General features: G+C 44.0%; 1 protein-coding gene across 1 annotated transcript; it reads right to left on the bottom strand.

Moving 5' to 3' along the window:
• Positions 1-2,646: 2,646 nt before the first annotated feature.
• LOC143123512 (beta-3 adrenergic receptor-like) lies at positions 2,647-13,304 on the bottom strand. The gene is made up of 5 exons (XM_076284965.1): positions 13,198-13,304; positions 11,425-11,590; positions 9,704-10,780; positions 9,150-9,529; positions 2,647-3,951 (listed from the first exon to the last, which is right to left on the bottom strand). Exons 3-4 carry the CDS (start codon positions 10,723-10,725, stop codon positions 9,166-9,168), a joined length of 1,386 nt encoding a protein of 461 aa, XP_076141080.1. The 5' UTR covers positions 10,726-10,780; positions 11,425-11,590; positions 13,198-13,304; the 3' UTR covers positions 2,647-3,951; positions 9,150-9,165.
• Positions 13,305-20,307: the final 7,003 nt, after the last annotated feature.

The following is a 20,307-nucleotide window of genomic DNA, read 5'->3' as shown; positions in this document are numbered from 1 at the left end:
ATGGTGTACTAACTGTACTAATGGTTACTCTACTAATTGCAAGAATGAAGTATCTGTGTACTTTTCTACTCTAGTCAGTATATCACTAATGCTACAAGAACAAGAAATGTTAACAATAACTATAGCAACATTGACGTATCATAAAAGAATAGTATATCTGCAGCCTTCTTCAGGGGAGAGAGTTGATGGACACAGCCCTCTGTAGTGTCAGGCTACAGGGGGCCTTTTGTGTAAGAGTGGGGCTATTTCTAACGAGGACACGCAGGTCTTTTCATTCTCTACATCAGCCAAGAATAATGAGATCAATAAGACGAGAGTCTGAATTGGGGAGGAATTGAGATGTTGTCATTGGCAATGATGAACTCACACAATGTCAACCTATCACTCTATTTAATCAAGCTGTGTCATTACAAAGGTGGCAACTCAGTGGTGTAGCTATTGATTCAGTTCAGTTCAGTGTTATTGATTTGCAGGACACTATTAAAGGAGCTGTGTGTAATTCTGTATTTGTCTTGAATGCAGTCGCATGGCACTCTAACATTGGACTCTTTGTATGGCTATAGATGACACAGTGACAGCACAAACTATTAAGGCTATTTTGAGATTTGAACATTGATGGGTGGTTGACGTCAAGCATAGGATATAACTAATATGCCACTTGATAACTTAAAGGTGGCTGCATGAATGTTTATTTTAACGGCACAAATCAGCACAAATGTAATTTGATGAGATTTGGACATTGACGGAGGAATATGTAAATCTAAAAAGAATGTAAAGAGTAAAAAATAGGGTTTACAACCCTTAACAGCACAAACAATCATTTAGCTGATAGCTAATAGCTCTCATCTTAGCATTCTGTATTATAATCTATGCTGCCGAGCTATGAAATCACAGTCTGTTTGTTTTGCATGATGCCAGCCTACATATTGTGTATTTTATTGCTATCTTTAGTATCACTTTATACATATTACACAGTTTGAAGGATTAGAGCCAGTGTATATTATAATCCATGCTGCCGTGCTACAGAATCACAACCTGTTTGTTATTCATCCCAAAACTGACAATGCAGGCGAGTAAAGGGGGTTATACCCAGCAGCACCCATAAAGCCAGCTTACCTTTAGTATCAGCTTCCTTCTATTGTTAATGTGTGTTTTTATGTTCCATTTACCCAAGCTTTAACCCACCCCAAAAAATCATCATCTGATAAACAAAAAAGTTTATTGAATCCCTGAATGTGAATGTTGTTTACTGCTCGGTTTGAGGAGGAAATGAAAGAAACTATTCAGTCGTAGCCACACAGAATGAGAAGATGGAGTCACTGAACTGCGGCAGTTAACCTGCCCTCTGGGCATGGGATTACGCTCGCCTGCCGAACACTCCGTGCCACACAAGATTGCACACGGACGCAGGATAACAACGCCAGACAGGGACTCATCTCAACAGATGGCATGAGTGCAGACACACCAGCTTCTATGGACTCCATGCACCTGCTATACGCCTCCCTCTCTCTCTCTCCTTTTATCATTATGGACTCCATGCACTGAAGTATTTATTGTTGTAGTATTTAGTTTTACGGAAGGACTCCTCTGCACTATAGTACTTATTGTTGTAGTATTTAGATTCACTGAAGGTCTCCTCTGCACTGTAGTATTTATTGTTGTAGTATTTAGTTTTAGTGATGGTCTCCTCTGCACTGTAACTTCAATGTTATTCCTCATTCTGTAAGTCGCTTTGGATAAAATGCTGCTGAATAAATAAATGTGATGTAATGTTGTGCCATCTCACACATGCGTTGGGCACAGATGGCACTTCAGACTCTGTGGTGGTCAGCTGGCGATGCCCGCTGGCGATGCTGTCTCCATCAGTGTGCAGGTAAACATGCTCTCTCCTGCTCTCTCTGCTGCCTCCATTAATAAAAAACGAGTCACACTGTGGAGGGACTTTCTGATTATTTGTGTGTGTGTGTGTATGTGTGTGTGTGGGTGTGGGCTTTAAACTAATTTTGCTGTCATTGATGCTCCATTTCACCGTCATGATTAATAAGGCACATGATATGATCACCTGTGGGAGCTCCTGCAATATTCTCAATTGTCTGTTCTTATGCTTAGCGAGTCTCTAATGGGTGTGAGCTATGACAATAGCCGCAGCTTAATCACATCCTCAGTGTCACTTCTCCTCCTCTTAGTGGAGACTGATGTGCAGGGGAAATGCATCACGGCATCCCTCGTAGATAGATTACAGCTATTCTGATACCCCCCCCCCCCCCTCCGCGGCCCTGTAATCACTGGGTAAGATGAGAGGAGCAACGCAACCTGCATGTCAAACTGGAGAGCGGATCATGCTTCAGTACAATGGAGTCTGATGAGGCCTATTATCCATGCCGCCCATTCAGAGTTTAAGCTTTTAGAGTTGATGAGAGTTGGTGGGTTCAGCTAAAAGCATTACAAGCAAAGTTCAAGACTCTGGTGAAAGTTTCTTGATATTTAAGCTCAAATAACACTCAAAAGTATGCCCCTCCCATCCATATATCAGAAACATGTTGATTGGTTGTGGTTTTCCCAAAGCCATTATGCTCGTTTCCCACTTCCACTGTCTAGGTGGTATACAAACCATTTTAAGACTGAAATAACGAGACAGATGTCATGTTTTTGTATTTTGTGGATATATATTTAAAGGTGCAGTAGGATTTTGACCAACTGAGTACCTCTCCCTTTCCAAGCAAGTAGGAGATAACATGTATAGTAACATGTGCAAGAGGGCAAACATCCTGAGAAAAGACAACATGAGAAAAATATACCTGAGAAATGCAAAGCATTAAATCTACTTTTCAGCGTTCCTTATTCCATCAGTGGATACACTAGACCTACTGCATTATGTGTAGTGTTGCTGGAGTGGCTTAAGGTTTTGGAAGTCTGTTCTTCACAAGTTTGAAATTCAGTCTTGAAGATCTTTGTGCTGCTGGAGATATGTGTGCTGCTGGAGATCTGTGGAGATCTGTGTGCTGCTGGATCCCATTGAGCTGTTGGAGATCTGTGTGCTGCTGGAGATCTGTGTGCTGCTGTGAGCTTGGATCCCATTGAGCTGTTGGAGATGTGTTGTCTCTTTGTTTGAGATGTGTTTGACAAGTGGAATTTGTCTCTAATTCTGATTCATCCTGTGTCTCATCCTCTGTCTCTTCTCTGGTCAAACCAGGGAGTATGTTTTTCCTCCAAGACTTTATCTTTGTATCATTGTCATGTCCAGTTGGTTATTGTGAAATTGAACGGCCTATATACTTTCAACTTCAAGGGATTGACAAATGAATTCCCTTACCTATGCACAAGGAATTTCAATGCTGATAAATGCTTATTTATGAGTACATGATAATAAACTTGAACTTGAACTTCCTATAGATCTATAGATGCTCAGATTAAAAGCAAACGGTTCACTCTCTTGTTAACAATAATTGACCAATCACAGATGACTTAACTCCAGTGAGCAGTCCTCCTCCACAGGCCTCTGCCATTCTCATCTGTATCTAAGAGTCTTCAGCAGAGCTCAACCAAACACTGTCTAGGTAATCCCAACTTTATTAGCCTTGCTTTTATTTGTTTGATGTTCCTGTTCTTTGTGCTTTGGTAACGCTGCATACAAACAGTGAGGCTAATAAAGCCATTTTGAATGAGTCAAGCTAGCAACAGTATTTGTGGAGGTGAGTACATAAACTGACGCAGGGGCTTAAGATGTGCACACACAAACGTGAGCAGGCAGGAATCCAGCAGTTTTAACGTGTTTGTCACATTCTGGTGTGCGTGTTTTGTTTCCCAGAGGGCTTTGCGGCATGAGTCTTCTGTTAGATGTATACTCCAGTGAGCCCATGGGTGCTGACTGTGGGGTCAGAGGTCAGGCTCAGGGTCGGAGGTCACAGGATGGTTACAAGGGGTTCACCTCTCACTGTGCATATACTGGATCTAAGGTGAAGAAAAGTTAGATCACATTAATGCAAAGTCAAGTCAAAGTCTTTGTGCACAGCACAACAAATAATTATTTTCCCTCAGATAGTGTGGTTGTCATGGTCTTGATTTTGTTCTGTCCCTTGCTGGTTATTGTCTTAATGTCCCTATGTTGTACTCTTGTACAACTAAGTATTGTAAGTGTGGGAGCCATTAGCTATTGTTGATGTTGTGGTGGTGGTCTACACTAGAGGGCAGTGTGCTTGTGTTACAGTAGCTAGGTCATAGGTCACGGTGGCACAGGCGCCAGGTAATTAATTAACAGGTGTAGCGGGTGGGTAATGATGCTAGGGTGGCGGGGAGATCGCACGGTTTTTACCGCTGGCACGCCACAGCTAGATTAGCCCTCACGTTTGCATATACTCTGAACTCTGTAAACTATCTTTGCTATTAAATGGGAACACCACCCAAGGACTCTAAACGTTGTGGACTTCAACTTTATCCGAAGTGGACAGGCCTATAGCGCGTCAAAAACAGGATCTAGCCCTCACCCTGCCGAGTGTCTGATTTGTGTTAAGACAGTCACTACAGTAAGTAAAGATATTTGCTTTTGTGTAAAAACTGGTGTTTGCTCTGTGTTTGGTCCCTCCTCTAAGTAGCACTGTGACCGTGGTAAACACAATCTTGTATTAATGAGCTGTTTCACTTCTCCCTCACTCTGGGCCAGATGTACTAACGCTTTTGCGCCCACTTCAGGCGTATTTGTTTCGCAACGTGCGTGTAAAATCATTGCGAGTATGTACAAACAGACCGCAAAGATGTTAAAGCGCAAACTGCCTGTCGCGGGAGCTGAAAAGGGCACATTGCCCTGTCATGCATATGCATTCATGGGAGGATCCAGAGGAAAGTGGGAGTTTAGAGTAAAGAGATGGGAGGGGAAGCGTAAATAGCGCCTAATTATGTATTCTGCGGTATGTGCAAAGACTGCTCCTGAAAGCGCACGTCTATTTTGCGCCTAAATACTTCCGCCTTGTAAAAGCAGGTCCTCATTAGTATGCTGCCCAAGCATAATACATTGGGTATTGGTAAATAGTGTATATGGCCAATACCGTTTTGGGCTATCATGTCATGAGGAGGGTGACAGATGTCAAAACCCATGTCAGTTCACATCCTGAGGGTATATGTTTTCAGACAATGTATGGTTTAGGTGGTTTAATTAGTTTTTCCTCCATGGTACAGCCCAAAATGCCCATACGCTTAATTTACCAATACCCAATGTGTAATGCATGGGCAGCATACTAATGAGGAGGGTGGGACATGTCTCATGTCACGTTAGATCACATCCTGAGGGTCTAAGCTTTCAGAAAATATATGGTTTATATAGTTGAACCAGTTTTTCCTAAATGGCACAGACCCAAAGGTATCAGCCATATACCGATTTACTGTACCAATACCCAATGTGTTATGCATGGGCTGCATACTAATGAGGAGGGTGGGACATGTCTCATGTCATATTAGATTACATCCTGAGGGTCTAAGCCAGCGGTTCCCAAACTTTTTTCCCCGCGGACCACCTTCTACATCCTGACTCGGCTCGCGTACCCCCACCATCCAACACATAAAAAAGTAACACATTCTATTGACGCATTCTAGGCATCGTTGTTTAATTAGCCGCCCTACATGATAACATAATCAAAATGTACAACTGGTCTATGAGCTCTCACGTTAAAAAAAAAACAGTGTGGAGAACCACATTAGAATGGTTAGGTAGCATCTCACTGTAGACCACGCACTGTGGCTTTGGGCAGTCCGTCAGTCCCAATCCACGAAGCCTAGGACTATACTGTATGCCTCATCATACTTTTGTTTTCTTTGCGCAGTCTTTTCTGTCTCGTTCTTTCTTTTATCCCCCTGCGCTCCATCTCCACCTTCATTAGTCTGCCCCCATCCCATCGTTACCTGTGTCCTGCTCTGTTTCTCTCGCTTCTCCTCTTCGATCGCTTTAATTAGGCCTTTTGGACAGTGTCCCTGTTTTTAGCCACTTCCATGTTTACGCAGCGTTCTACCTAGCCTATACTTCAACGAAACTAACGCGCCAGATATTCTGGCTGCCCGCAGGAAAACACGTGTATTGTGTGTAGCTTATTTTTTTAATGAAAACATAGCCTATTATAGAGTTTACAAATGATTTCCTTTAATTTCACGTTTCCATATCATTATAAGCCGATTCGAAATTATGTATTATTTATTAATTAATTACAGTATTAATTAATTAATAATTTTTAACTCCTTTCCGCCATTGCCCTTTTCATCTCGCGTACCCCCTAGTGGCAGCTCGCGTACCACCAGGGGTACGCGTACCACAGTTTGGGAATCCCTGGTCTAAGCTTTCAGAAAATATATGGTTTATATAGTTGAATCAGTTTTCTCTTCATGGTACAGACCAAAATGTATTATGTGTACACGTTCTTCACCTAAATCCATAGAATCCTATTCATTTCAATGATACATTTACTTAAGTGGTCTGCAGGTACAGTGGGAATGAGTTCATTTCTTGTTAACATGATTTTTCTTAAACTCTGGGACCAGGGCTACAAGATAATACCACTTTTGTGGGGAAAACAACTTTTTTCTTTCAGTAAAACACAATAATCTCATTCCAAAGTCAGATAACTGACTTTTACCATAAACTGGCATTTCAACCGTTTGGTAGAGGTTCATAGAAATTGGAAGGGTCCTTTGGAAAAAAAAATCAGAGATTTTTCATACTACAGCCTAATAGAGCAAGATAAAACAAAAAAATCAAAGGATTATATAATCTAATTTGAAGTGAATATTTCATCTTTATCTTGGAGACTCCTGGAGCACCACTAGAGAGAGTACAGTATGCATACCAACAATGGTACGCATACCTTACTTTGAGAACCACCAGTGTAGGCTAGATGATATCAACCACAAGGGATTCCCTCAGACTGTTAGTTCAGCTTCAGTTCTGACATCCAGATCAGATAATTAGGCACGCACAACCCTGCAAACAGTAGTCTCTTTATGATAAATGCTGCCATTGTTTATCATTATTCTAAAAAGGGAAGGTTGAATTTCAAAAGAAAGCTATGCACAAATAGTCTGGCTATCACCAGACCGAGCTCAATCTTTTAAGATTGAACATTGAGCTGCAGGGCGAAAAATAAATCGCCAGTAAATCAGGCTGGGTTTGCCCAGCCTAACACACAAATAAAACAGCTACCAAAAGAAGTGCACTGATAGGTACTGTACGACTAAACCATCACAGCTGCACGCTGTACTGTACGACTAAACCATCACAGCTGCAGGCTGTACTGTACCACTAAACCATCACAGCTGCACGCTGTACTGTACGACTAAACCATCACAGCTGCACGCTGTACTGTACGACTAAACCATCACAGCTGCACGCTGTACTGTACGACTAAACCATCACAGCTGCACGCTGTACTGTATGACTAAACCACCACAGCTGCACTGTACTGTATGACTAAACCATCACAGCTGCACGCTGTACTGTACGACTAAACCATCACAGCTGCACGCTGTACTGTACGACTAAACCACCACAGCTGCACGCTGTACTGTACAACTAAACCATCACAGCTGCACGCTGCACGCTGTACTGTACGACTAAACCATCACAGCTGCACGCTGCACCCTGTGTGCAGGCGTAATGGCTTCGCAGCTTGTGCTTTAGGCGCGTGTGCTGGTGTGTTTGCTGACCTATGGTGCTGACCTGTGGCCGGTTTCACGTACCTATTTTAGACTGATCGGTAGTGTTAGGCCAGTCTTACATTTGATGGGAGGCCCGAAACATTTGTTACTTTTTGTTCCATGGCCAAGACACTTTGATTACATTTTTGATGTCCTACAGCCCTTGTGTGCGGCTCTTCTTTTGCTACAGTTTGACTGAACTAAAGGCGCAGACGCCACCTCTACTTACAGTCTTAAATTTGCTCATATGCTAGTCTAGTGCAAGTTAGGCAGTTTCATAAAAATAAAGACTGACTCATTTTGAACAATAGAACTTAGACACCTTGCCCCCAGGCTAACTTAGGTCTAAGACACTATCTTATCTTGGTAACCTTAGTTACTACCTGTCCTGTTTGATGGCCAGCACCCATACTATATATATATATATATATATATATATATATATATATATATATATACACAGTATGTGTATGTATATATATATATGTGTGTGTGTGTGTGTGTGTGTATGTATGTATATATGTATATATATATATATATATATATATATATATATATATATATATATATATATATATATATATATATATATATATATGTATGTATGTGTATATATATATATATATATATATATATATATGTGTGTCTGTGTATATATACACAGTGTGTGTGTGTGTTTGCATGCATGCATATTTTGGAACACCACAAAAAACAAATGCAAAACCATAACAAGGGCAAGGTTGAGTGAAGTGAAACTCTGGGGCCACGCGCTCCAGCCACCCCCACACATTACAGTGTGGGAACCTTTCATATGCGGCTTTCTCACTTCAAAGAGACAGCTGATTAGACGCAACAGAGATGTGTCCTGTGACCTACTTGCACACTGGATGAGATCTGCAACATATCAGTGTTGCTACTTGATCAAAGTTCTTTATTAATAATCAAAATAATCAAATAAATGTTTCCTTTTCCAAGTAAGAGAGCATTGTGATGTAATCAGCTTCCTGTATTAAACTGCCTCAGACCATGAAGCATAGTCTTCAGTTCATTCAAATTCATTCACTGTCTTCATTTGCGTAGCATGTAACCGTAATATTCATTGCTACACTAAAGTCTCCTTTTGCATACAGCTTGAATGTCATTCCTCCTTGTAAGTTGCTTTGGATAAAGATGCAAATTAAACGAATAAATGTAAATTACTTCAAATAGTGAAATGCTTTAATTCCCTGGCCCTGACATAAATGGCGGGCAAAAAGCAAGTCTATCAACAAAGTTCTCGTGAATGAGTTGCAGCTTTTGTGTGGCATGCGTGGAGCATTAAGCTGACTTATCGATGTTTGTGGTTAAGGACTTGTCAATGGTGTTAAATTTGGAAACAGATTTTGCCTAGTTATTAAATCAGCTTTGGTTGACCTTAAGACTCTGCAGGTGTCTGTATAAATTGTGCGTATGAAATGGAATGTGGTCATCCTCACATCACACCACCAGGTCTCAACTCTGCTGCAGTGCCGCGTCTCCAGCCGTCCTCATGCCCGGAGCGCTGCCCATCACGCCAGGAGCGCTGTTCACTTCATTCATGCCCATCACGCCAGGAGCGCTGTTCAGGTCCCCCTCACCTGCCCCTTGTGTCACCCTCAGGTCGTGCCCGGGGCGGGGGGCACAGGGGCAGCTGGAGCGCAGGGCCTTGTAGAGGCCGTCCATGCTGGGCCTGGCTACGGTGGGCATCCGCAGCAAAGCCCTGAAGGCGTGCCGGTACTCGGGGCTGTGGCAGTAGATCAGGGGGTTCAGTGCAGAGTTGAGGTAGCCCAGCCAGTTGAGCACTGTGAAGAGGTCTGTGCACGCTGCCTGTTGGTATCTGCTGTCTGCAAAGTAACATAACCAAAATCATAACCATATGATTCTATTTTATGAACTTTATTACTTAAAATGCTATAAAAATTTGCTATTATTTCCTATTATTTCCTATTATTTGCTTTTATTTATGTAAAACCCATTTATGTTAACACACAGCCTTTGTGCATAAATAAACTGGCCTTGGGGTGCCACACGAAATGGCCTGATGACGTTGGCAACAAAGAAGGGCAGCCAGCAGAGTGTGAATGTGCCCATGATGATGCCCAGGGTGCGCAGTGCCCGCAGCTGTCTCCGCAGCGCACCTCTCCCCCGGCTGGACTGGGCACTGTGTGCCGGCGTCACTCCCCCGACGGCCACAGGTGGGGCGGACGTAGCGGTGCTGACGGAGGTCGGGCTGGTGCAGGACTCCAGCTCGCTGCAGACGGAGCTCTGAGTACGAAAGAAGCGCTGGCGGTTCCGGTCGATGGCACGGAGCTGGTGGCGGGCGATGGTGTAGACGCGGCTGTAGACGAACGCCATGATGAGGAGCGGCAGGTAGAAAGAGACGGTGGAGGACACGAGCGCGTACGTGGGCGAGATGCGGAACTCACAGCAGTCCGTCCTCGTCGCCGTCCGCCTCTGCGGCTCCAGCACGCAGGCCACGAGGATCCCGTTGAGCACCGCCACGCTCCAGACCACGCAGACCAGCAGGCGCGCGCGGCGCTTGCCCAGGAGACTGGCGTAGCGCAGCGGCCGCGTGATGGCCACGTAGCGGTCCACGGCGATGCCGCACAGCGTCCCGATGCTGGCCGTCACGCAGAGCACGTCCACGCCGGTCCAGAGCCGGCAGGCGCGCTCGCCCAGTGCCCAGCGGCCGCTCACCACCAGCCCGGCGCCCGGCGGGAGCACCAGCAGGCCCATCACCAGGTCCGCGCACGCCAGCGAGGTCAGCAGCACGCCCGTGGTGGTCCGTAGCCCAGGGGTGCGCGTCACGGCCATGATCACCAACATGTTCCCCGCCACCGTGGCGAAGATGAGGAGGAGGAGGAAAGGGAGAAAGACCAGAGGGGTGCTGGACGTAGACGAAGCTCTGATGGTGGACGTAGACGTATCTATGGTGGTGGAGGCCAGCCAGGTGGAGTTCTCCATCCTCCACGTTGACTGTGAAGGCAACATGAACGTCTGGTAGGAGGAGTTGTGGTAGGTGGTGTTCTCCATGGTCACTGACTCTGAGACCCAAAGCAGAAGACGCAGCTCAGGCTGACCAGCTCATCTGTGGAGAACGAGTGGAAATTACATCATATCTTTAGTCTCTGTATTGGTCACCTGTGAGATCACTTCCTCTCTGCTCAGGTGATTCTGATTACCCTGCACAAAAAGGGAAACTGTGGGCTAAAGGCTACACCCAGAAGAAGGATGTGTGTTCTGCTACACAAGAGTCTCTATTCTGTTCATTTTCAACATGTCTGATACATTTTTTTAACAATTTCATTATGAACTAGCCATCAAATAACGGCTTTCTACATTATTTTGCCAGAAGAGTGCCTTGGATTATTTTTTTTTTCTTTTAATTGTTTCCCTACCAAAGAGTGCCGTAGTCATACATTGTTGAACTTTAGAACTCTCCAGACAAACTTCTTAAGATCTACTAAACATTACACTGTGTAATGCTCCTCTGGCCAATCAGGAACAGGAAGACACTAACCACACCCACATTGTGGATTTCATTGACAGGGAGGGAATCAACTACTGATAGGAGACTGCAAACTGTATATCTGCGCATCCTGTAACTTTGGATAAAAGCATTTAATAAGATAATGAATAAAGAGCTCACTTCCAAAAACAGAATTTGTAAGAATGTTCATAAATGTTTTTTTAAATTGTGCACTCCAGGTAACAGCTCAGCTGGCTACTCACCCTCTGCTCCAACTCAGCAGTATCTACAGCTCTATCCCGATGTCCATCTGTGTGAGCCCTCACTGGTGGCAGCTGTGTGTGTGTGTGTGTGTGTGTGGACTCTGTGTGTGTGAACTGCCTCGGTGATGCTGCCATGTTGAGAGAGACTCTATCTTCTCTTCTTCTCCTGAAATGGAAATAGAAAATCAGAAGAAGGCAGCATTCAGCATCGGTGTGGATCAGTGCAAGGTGTGTGTGTGTGTGTGTGTGTGTGTGTGTGTGTGTGTGTGTTGAAGTCTGTGACTGGTTTTCATTAATACCAGCGCTGCTCCCCTAACTCAGTCCTCCCTCATTCTTATTGTCACTGTTTCTGTTCATCTCTGCTGTTTACACTGACTTCCCAAGTCAATCTCTCCGGGACTCTGTTTATTGCTTCTCCCAGCTCTCGCTCAGCCTCAGGTGTTCCCACTCTCCCAACCTCCAGAGTCTAGAGTCAGAGTCAGACTACACCAGTCTGTCTCTCTCTCTCTAGACTACATCAGTCTGTCTGTGTCTCTCTAGACTACACCTGTCTGTCTGTCTCTCTCTCTCTAGACTACACCAGTCTGTCTGTCTCTCTCTCTAGACTACACCAGTCTGTCTGTCTCTCTGTAGACTACATCAGTCAGGCTCTTGTAAAAGACTTGTAAATGGCCTGTGGGGTCACACCTACTTATCATCGAATAGATTTCGGCTGAAGGGGCAACTTCAGAAAAAGGGACAACCTCAGAAAAAGGAACAACCTCAGAGGCCAAGCATTGGGTCTCTGAGGTGAAGCTGACCTTATCTGCCCTATAGGCCTACGTTAAATAACCTCAGAAAAAGAATAGGCCAAGCGTTGGGTCTCTGCGGTGCAGTTGACCTTATCTGCCCTGCTTCTCCCATGACCTGAAGCTCAGCATCCATTCTACTCCTCACAGACACTCGGTTATAAACCGTACAGTATAGGCCTACCTTTAATATACCAATGCATCCTGCACAGAAAAGCAATTTATTAAATAAACAGGTGCATGTTTTAATGAAGATTACAGCTTTGTATTCAAACTTGTGCATAGTCTTGCAGGTAAATGCAGTCCAGTCTCAAACTCATTCTCTGTTCTTCTGAATTCACCATTCTATCACCACACTTATTCACACACACATGCGTGCGCAGCCTACTTCTCTGTCTCTCCCTCTGTGCACACACACACACACACACACACACACACACACACACACACACACACAGTAATGGCACTGCTTTTCTCTGTTTCTCTCTATGCACTCAGCGCTTCACTGCCTCACCAGCATGTGACCTGTTGATAACGCTGAGCTGTCTCTGCTGCTCATACAGAGGTCCAGGGACATGTTCACACACACACACACACACACACACACACACACACACACACACACACACACATGCACACACTGCTGCTGTGCTCTTACTCATGCGTGCAGGGCCTTGCTCACATTAAGTGCACTGTGAAGCAGTGTGTGCTGCTGAAAATGCTGCTCATTTACACCCAAAGCAGAAAGCCCAGGTAGTACTGGGGGCGGAGGGGAGGGGGAGAACACCAGCACTACAGCTCTCTCACTACATCTACACACACACACACAAAATGGCAGACATCTATGCCAATTGCGAATGTGCCAGGTTTATGTAAGAAATAGAAGGCTATCTTATTATGATTAACTTATTAAGTTGAGAGCAGAAAAATATTGTGTGTGTGTGTGTGTGTGTGTACACACAGAATAATGCATAATGACACTCACCTATGCAGTCGTCCTGCAGCTCAGTGATGGAGTGCGATGTTCAGCTGTTCAGAAGACAATGAGGACGTGGTGTGCTGTGCGCTTCTTGTTGTGCTGCCTGTTGCCGTGGCGCATCAGAGTTTCCCATGCTGCATTCTCATGCCCTGGGTCTCCTGCTTGACAGGGCACCTCGACTTCCGCTTCTTGTGCTGTGGTTTCCTGTGTGACTGTCACACGCAGTCTGCAAATGCGCTCACCCAAGTGAGCATCCGAGAGCACAGATCGGTATCGCGGCCGACATAGTGCACTGTGCCATGACCCCGCTGAGGAACTTCTCTCTCAGGGCCAGATGTACTAACGCTTTTGCGCCCATTTCAGGCGTATTTGTTTCGCAATGTGCGTGTAAAATCATTGCGAGGTATGTACAAACAGGCCACAATGATGTAAAAGCGCAAACTGCCTGTTGCGGGAGCTGAAAGTGTGAGATTGCGATTGTCATGTCATGTCATGCATATGCATTCATGGGAGGATCCAGGGGAACATAGGCGTGCATACATAGACACTAGGTGGTGCTAAAGCACTAGGAAGTTTGCCCTTTATCAACGAAAATGCCCTTTTGAAACTTGTTTTTTTTTTTTTTTTTTTTTTATTATTAATATTAAGATTTTACTGAGGTCGGTTTTGAAAAACCTCAGCCATTAAAAACGACTGAAACAATTCCCCGAAATGAGCCACCTTCTTGCGCACACCCAACCAGCCTATCTCTCTTCCTTTGTCACGTGAACTCGCGCGGTCGCGCGCAGGGCACGCCAGATGCGCAGCACCTAGCAGTTCACTAAGCGTCTTCAGATAGCAGGCATGGTCGCTGACAGGCTGCTTCTCCCGTGCCCCATCAGCCAGGTAACATACAGATCAAGCAAAATCTTACAGTTTGCCCTCTAAGCCCAACATGTAATAATTTTGTTGTGCAGTAAAATGTCTCATTCAGCACCAAACAAGCATTTTTGCCGACTGGTCACCTGATAAACTAGTTAGATGAAGCTAGATAAAGTTTTACGCTGTAGCCCAAATCAATGACAGATAACGTAACGACAACATACAAATAATTTCGGTAGATTTTGCAAATGTATGTGTTAAGAAGAACGTTTTCTGTTGTATATGTTTTGTTAGGCAACATGTATTAACACATTCATTTGACAGAAGAAACGGGAAGTTCCCCATTACCTGTGAAAAATGCCCATCTGCATTCATGTAATGACAACAGTCAGTAGCCCACTATAACTCCTTCTCGTACTGTTTGGTCTCTTTATTGTCTTACAGATCAAGTAAAATCGTACAGTTTGCCCTCTAAGCCCAACGTGTAATCATTTTGTTGTGCAGTAAAATGTCTCATACAGCATCAAACAACTAAGCATTTTTAGCCGACTGGTCACCTGATAAAGTTTTACGCTGTACCCAGGTCAATGACAGATAATGTGAGGACGACCACATAGGCTACAAATAATTTTGGTAGAGTTTGCAATTGCAAATCTATGTGTTAAGACGAACGTTTTCTGTTGTATAGGTTTTGTTAGGCAACATAAATTAACACATTTTGGTCTCTTTATTGTCTTAATTGTATATTGATTTACTAATTGCAGCACAAGTCAAATTTCATTATTTTTTTTTATAATTAAGTGTTCCACATGCGCTAAAAAGTGCCCCCCCCCCTTCTGAGCACCTGCCCCCCAAAATGTCTGTGCACGCCACTGCAGGGGAAAGTGATGGGAGAGAAAGAGTAAAGAGCGCCTAGTTATGTATTCCGCGGTATGTACAAAGACTGCTCCTGAAAGCGCACGTCTATTCTGCGCCTAAATACTTCCGCCTTGTAAAAGCAGGTGTTAATCCAAATTGCAGTTCAATGCGTCAATAAGAGAACCTTTCAAAGACAACAGAATCGCTATTTAGAGCACCAGATTTTGTGGTGAAAGTATTTGTACTACCAAAAGCAACCTTAACTTTCGTTGGCCTTTCGAATGTCTTACTTTCACGTCATTCACTTAAACTTTCCTACTTGCTGGATTTGACCAATCTTCCATAGCCTACGTGCACAAGTAGTTTGAGTAGAACTACTGATCTTCATTATCTCCCTGCTTGTTTACATCTCATCATGTATGGTATTGTGGTGAACTGAGGGGGCAATGCCTAAAGATAATGAGGGAGCAGTGTTTGATGCCTAATTGCGCTAATTGGACTCACCTGGGTAGGAGACAATATGAGCATGCAGGTGAGCAACGTGCGAGAGAGAGAGGCCGAGATTGATCTGGACCGTCCAGGCGTTCCGCTGGGGGAGCGTTGGTCAAAACCGGTTACAAATTGTGCTGGTCGCGGTCAGTAGGATCGCCGCCAGTGAAGATAGCTGTAGGGGGGAGGAAATCTTAGTATAGGCCTTGTTAAAACCTAGACCAATGCTGCGATTGGCGGGCGAGTTGGACTACTGGACTCGTGAGCCCCTGCACGAACTCCCCAGAACTTTCATACTGGAATTACATACTAGAACTTTCATACTGGAACTTACACGCTGGAATTTACATAGGCTACTGGAACCTCGCTGGCCACCTGAAGGTTCGATTCGCTGTCCATTGCCATCAGGCCCCAGGGGAGGGTCTCGGGGAGCAGGGAAGTCTCCCTTCTAATAACTCATTTGACTAATATGTATCTGTGTCTGCTTTTATAATTGAAAGTCGGGGAACTCTTGTGCACTATAATTTATTAGTGACGGGGGTGCAGGGAACCTTTTATTGAGAACACTGGAATGGTGTGCTGTGATACCCGAATGGCGATGTTTTCCTCTTTGTGGTGTTTATGAATTGCTGTGTTTTATTGGATTGCTGTTTTGCATCGATTGTGAGTGAGGATCCCCAAATCATCTGTCAGTTGATTTAATTATAATGTCCGGAGCTGCCTGGCTGTGCCTGTGAAATAAATAAAGCTACTTTTGTACTGTCCGTGGTGGTTTGGGGTCTACCCATTCTCTGAATTGTCTACCTGGGGGAAGGGACAAAGGGGGTCGCTAGAGGGGTACCTTTTCCTACCCAGGAGATTCGTTACAGTATCATTTCATGATCGCTAAACGTTTGATTCTTTTTAATGTTGTCATCAGTTAACTTCATTAAACTGCGCTTGTATGTAGGCGCTGCCATTCAGTTGTGGACATTCGTAAATTGCGTTTATGGGCGGAGAAAGGCAGAGAAAGGCGCAGTTTACACTAAGGATTGAACGATTGATAAATACGATGGAAACTTGGGTCTGACAGCGTTCGCAATCTGCGGTGTGTCCATGGCGCTGATAACGCTACATTCGCAAATGTACGTAGCCTACATCTGGCCCTCAGAGTTCAGTTCTGTAGGGTACAACTTTTGCTTACCTATCCTATACATCACAGTTACTATTATGGTAACCCAGGAACTAGTATTATGCTGCTTTGCATTATGTACCTTTTTCCACACACACTGGCTTGTTGTACATTTCTACACACACTTGCTTGTTGTACATTTCTACACACACTTGCTTGTTGTACTTTTCTACACACACTGGCTTGTTGAGGGGTACATTTGAGTCCTCTGTAAGCACTGCCACAGTGGCAGGCCTTTGTACGGAGCCCCCACAGTGGGAATTATTTTTAGAGCTTTTTGCGTTCCCTCATAATACTTATGTGTTCCCTCGCAAAAGTTTTGCGTTCCCTCAAAATAACTTTTGCATTCCCTTGCAAAATCAAAAGCATTGTGGGGGAACGCAATAAAATCTTGGGGGGAAAAAAATGTCCCCCTAAATAAAAATATATTCCCACGGTGGTCCTAAATAAAATATATATTCCCACCATGGGCCACCGGGGGCTCCATACCTTTGTGTCCCTAAAGGTCCAACAGTGTGCTGGAAAAGTCAGTAACGGCTCCCACACACAGCTGCATTCCGTCAATGCATGCCAGTGGGTGTTCCCGACGGTAGCTATGCAAATGACTTGAAGTAAACCCGTTATGTGATTGGTTGGTGCCGTCCGTAGATTGGCTTGATTGGCCGGTGCCGTCTGTCGGTGCAGCAACAGCTGAACTCCTCAACGCGAGCGGCGGGAGAAACGCGACGCGACGGACCCACAATTCAGTTCGGCAACGGATCACGTGAGCCCATGTAAAGTGAATGGGATGCGTCTCCAGCAACGCGAAGCACGCAGCTGTGTGTGGGAGCCATAAGGGTGTGTGTGTGTGTCCGCAGAGGCTATCAAGCTTTTTAAAAGTGTGGGGGTTGTGGGACAGGGACGTTGTAAGTATTTTCTGAGAGGGGTGCGGACTATATTGGTGTCCGGGAGTTTCTCCCCCGAAAAAAAAAGAGATTCTGATTGCTAAAAACACCATTTTAATGCAGTTTGGGAGGGACAGAAGAAGCAGCGCCTATGCGTGGCTCATGTGACATGTAGGCCCACATGATCTACCTGCTATCACTTCACTATTTGACACTACCCTACATGGAGACATATCTCATGTTATAAATCAAGAAATAATTTCAGAAATATTTTTTGTGCATATGGGTTAGCAGGCTACAATAAATTGCCTAACAGACAACAGCCTAATTTCGAGGTATCACTAATACCTATTAAATAAATGTAAAGGACGTAGAATTGTGACAGAACTGTAAGCTCAAATTCAAAAACGTTTGAAGTCTACCCAAACGTATGTAAAGGGAATATAAATAAATTGTGTTGCACATAGCAAGCTTAATTAATGTCAATTTAAAGATTATGATTAGCAGTTTCTATGTTTTTTTCCATTGATAGTTACAGGAAGCCACGTTGTTGTTTAAACTATTGTTGCTTCTAGCCCACATAACCTCCAGTTTCACTTGCTGCAGGGACGCACACATTGCATGAGCGCTCTATTTGAGTTCATGCTGGAAATATTACTTCTCAGATGTAGAACTCAAAATTTGTGATCAAAATAAGATGTTCTAAATGGAATGCGATCTCCAGTAGATGTAGCACTACACTCATTAAGAGTGAAATGCCGCCTACGTTTGTAAAGATCAGGTCAAATAAGACGTTCTAAATGGCGATGTATACAATTATAATTAAGCTGTTCAGATCTTTTCCAAGCGTCTTGGAGACGTATGTGTGCTGACTGGGCTATGTCTATATAGTTGATGACACCAAATTAATAAGTATTTCTGATTGGGGAAACTTAGCCTAGTTTATTTTTTTTTTCAGTCCGCGGTTCCATACAATCTTGCTGTAAATGATCAGACGTTAAGCACCGGGCATAACTTAATTTCGCGGCTTTGTGGACCAGTAGGTTAATTGTTGTGAAGGCCCATAGTTTGAGAAAAGCTGCAGATCATAGACAAAGCATAATGCTCTGAGAACAGTAGCCAAGGTCTTTCTGCAGAAAAAACAAGTGCCTTGGTGCTCGCACCCCCGCTTTCACTTTGACTCCCTGCATTTCTACATTGTGACAAAAACTGTCAGTCAGTGAATTTTGGTTTACTAAACTAGCATCATGCGGTAACAATTATCATTTAAATTCTACCTGAAATCTGCTCACTGCAGACGTTATAATGCAGACCCAAGCAGCAGCACAGCCTTGAAAGACGCACACTTCAAATTTGATCAGAGCGGCTCTGGTTCTTCACTGGCTAACTTGATGTGATTGGCTGGATGACCGTTCAATCAAATCAACAGACCTATTTGTGTCTCTGTGTGTGCGTTATAGATACGGTTCCAACTCCTTATGGGAGCGTTTATTTCCATATTTTACTTTCATTTTAATCTGACAAAATGTGTGGGGGATAGAATCGTGTTCCAGCAATAGTGTGTACGTTATAACACCCACATCCCCCACGCTTGCTACGCGCCTGTGTGTCCTTGTCGTTGTGTGTGTTGTCTGTTGTGTGTCCGTGTCTGTGTGTGTTCATGTCTGTGTGTCTGTGTGTGTGTTTCTGTGCGCACCTAAAGCATGTGCCTGGCTCATTCTTTGTTTGCAGTGCGAGAGAGATGCTCAAACAAACACACACACACAGATTCTTATACAGCGGGGAAAATAAGTATTGAACACGTCAACATTTTTTTCAGTAAGTATACTTCCAGTGAGGCTATTCGCATGAAATTTTCACCAGACATTAGTATTAACTTAGGTAATTCACACATATATAAAAATCCAAACATTAATGTCTAAAAGTAGAGTTATGAGTAAAAAAGTGGAATGGCACAGGGAAAAAGTATTGAACACACTAAGAAAAAACAGTACACAAAGGCAAGGAATGGCAAGGAACAAACTGGAATCTATAAGTATTTACAGAAATTATCCCTCCTATCTGTGCAAATTGATATAAACTGGGTTAGTACATACTGGTGGGCTATAAAAAGTTTTTTTGTTACCAAGGTGTCACACAAGAAACATTTCATGATGGGCAAAAGCAAAGAGCCCTCCCAAGACCTTTGCAACCTTATTGTTGCAAAACATTTCAATGGAACTGGTTACAGATGCACTTCAAAACTTCTGAATCATCCAGCAAGCAGTATTGGTGCCATTATCTGCAAGTGGAAGGAACATCAATGCATCATCAACTGGCCATGCACAGGATCTCCTTGCAAGATTTCTGATCAGGAAGTCAGAAGGATAGTCAGAAGTGTAGCCGAAGATCCAAGGACCACTCAGGGAAAGCTCCAGAAAGACTTGGAGGCAGCAGGTACAATTGTTACAGAGAAAATCATAGGTAATGCACTCCACCACCATGGCCTCTACGCACGCTCATCCCGCATGACTCTTTTGCTGAAGAAAAACATGTCAAACCTCGTTGAAAGTTTGCTACACAACATTTGGACAATCCTATGCAATACTGAGAGAATGTATTCTGGTCTGGTGAGAGCAAAACTTGAACTTTTCGGATGTCATACTACACACCATATTTGAAGGAGAAATGGCACTGTGCATCACCCTAAAAATACCATACCAACAATGAGGTTTGGAGGTGGTGGCATCATGGTGTGGGCTGTTTTTCATCTCATGGTACTGGCAGACTTCATACAGTTGAAGGAATGATGAATGGAGTCATTTTGTTCCAGGAGAAACTTTACATCCACCAGGATGATGAGGATGAGACATG

This window comes from Alosa pseudoharengus, unplaced genomic scaffold (genome assembly GCF_046254945.1).
Source record: "Alosa pseudoharengus isolate Yale_2024_CS ecotype anadromous, Long Island Sound unplaced genomic scaffold, YU_APseudo_1.1 YU_APseudo_1.1_scf_14, whole genome shotgun sequence".
Classification (NCBI taxonomy): domain Eukaryota; kingdom Metazoa; phylum Chordata; class Actinopteri; order Clupeiformes; family Clupeidae; genus Alosa; species Alosa pseudoharengus.
Note: the sequence above shows the minus strand (reverse complement) of the source record. Positions and strands in the feature narration are given on the sequence as shown.

Bases quoted from the DNA above. Each gene is read 5' to 3' on its own strand.
- LOC143123512 (XM_076284965.1), bottom strand. From the start codon at position 10,725: ATGGAGAACACCACCTACCACAACTCCTCCTACCAGACGTTCATGTTG. The intron at 9,530-9,703 runs GTTTATTTATGC...TGCAGACAGCAG, and splicing joins CGTGTGGCACCCCAAGGCCA to ATACCAACAGGCAGCGTGCA.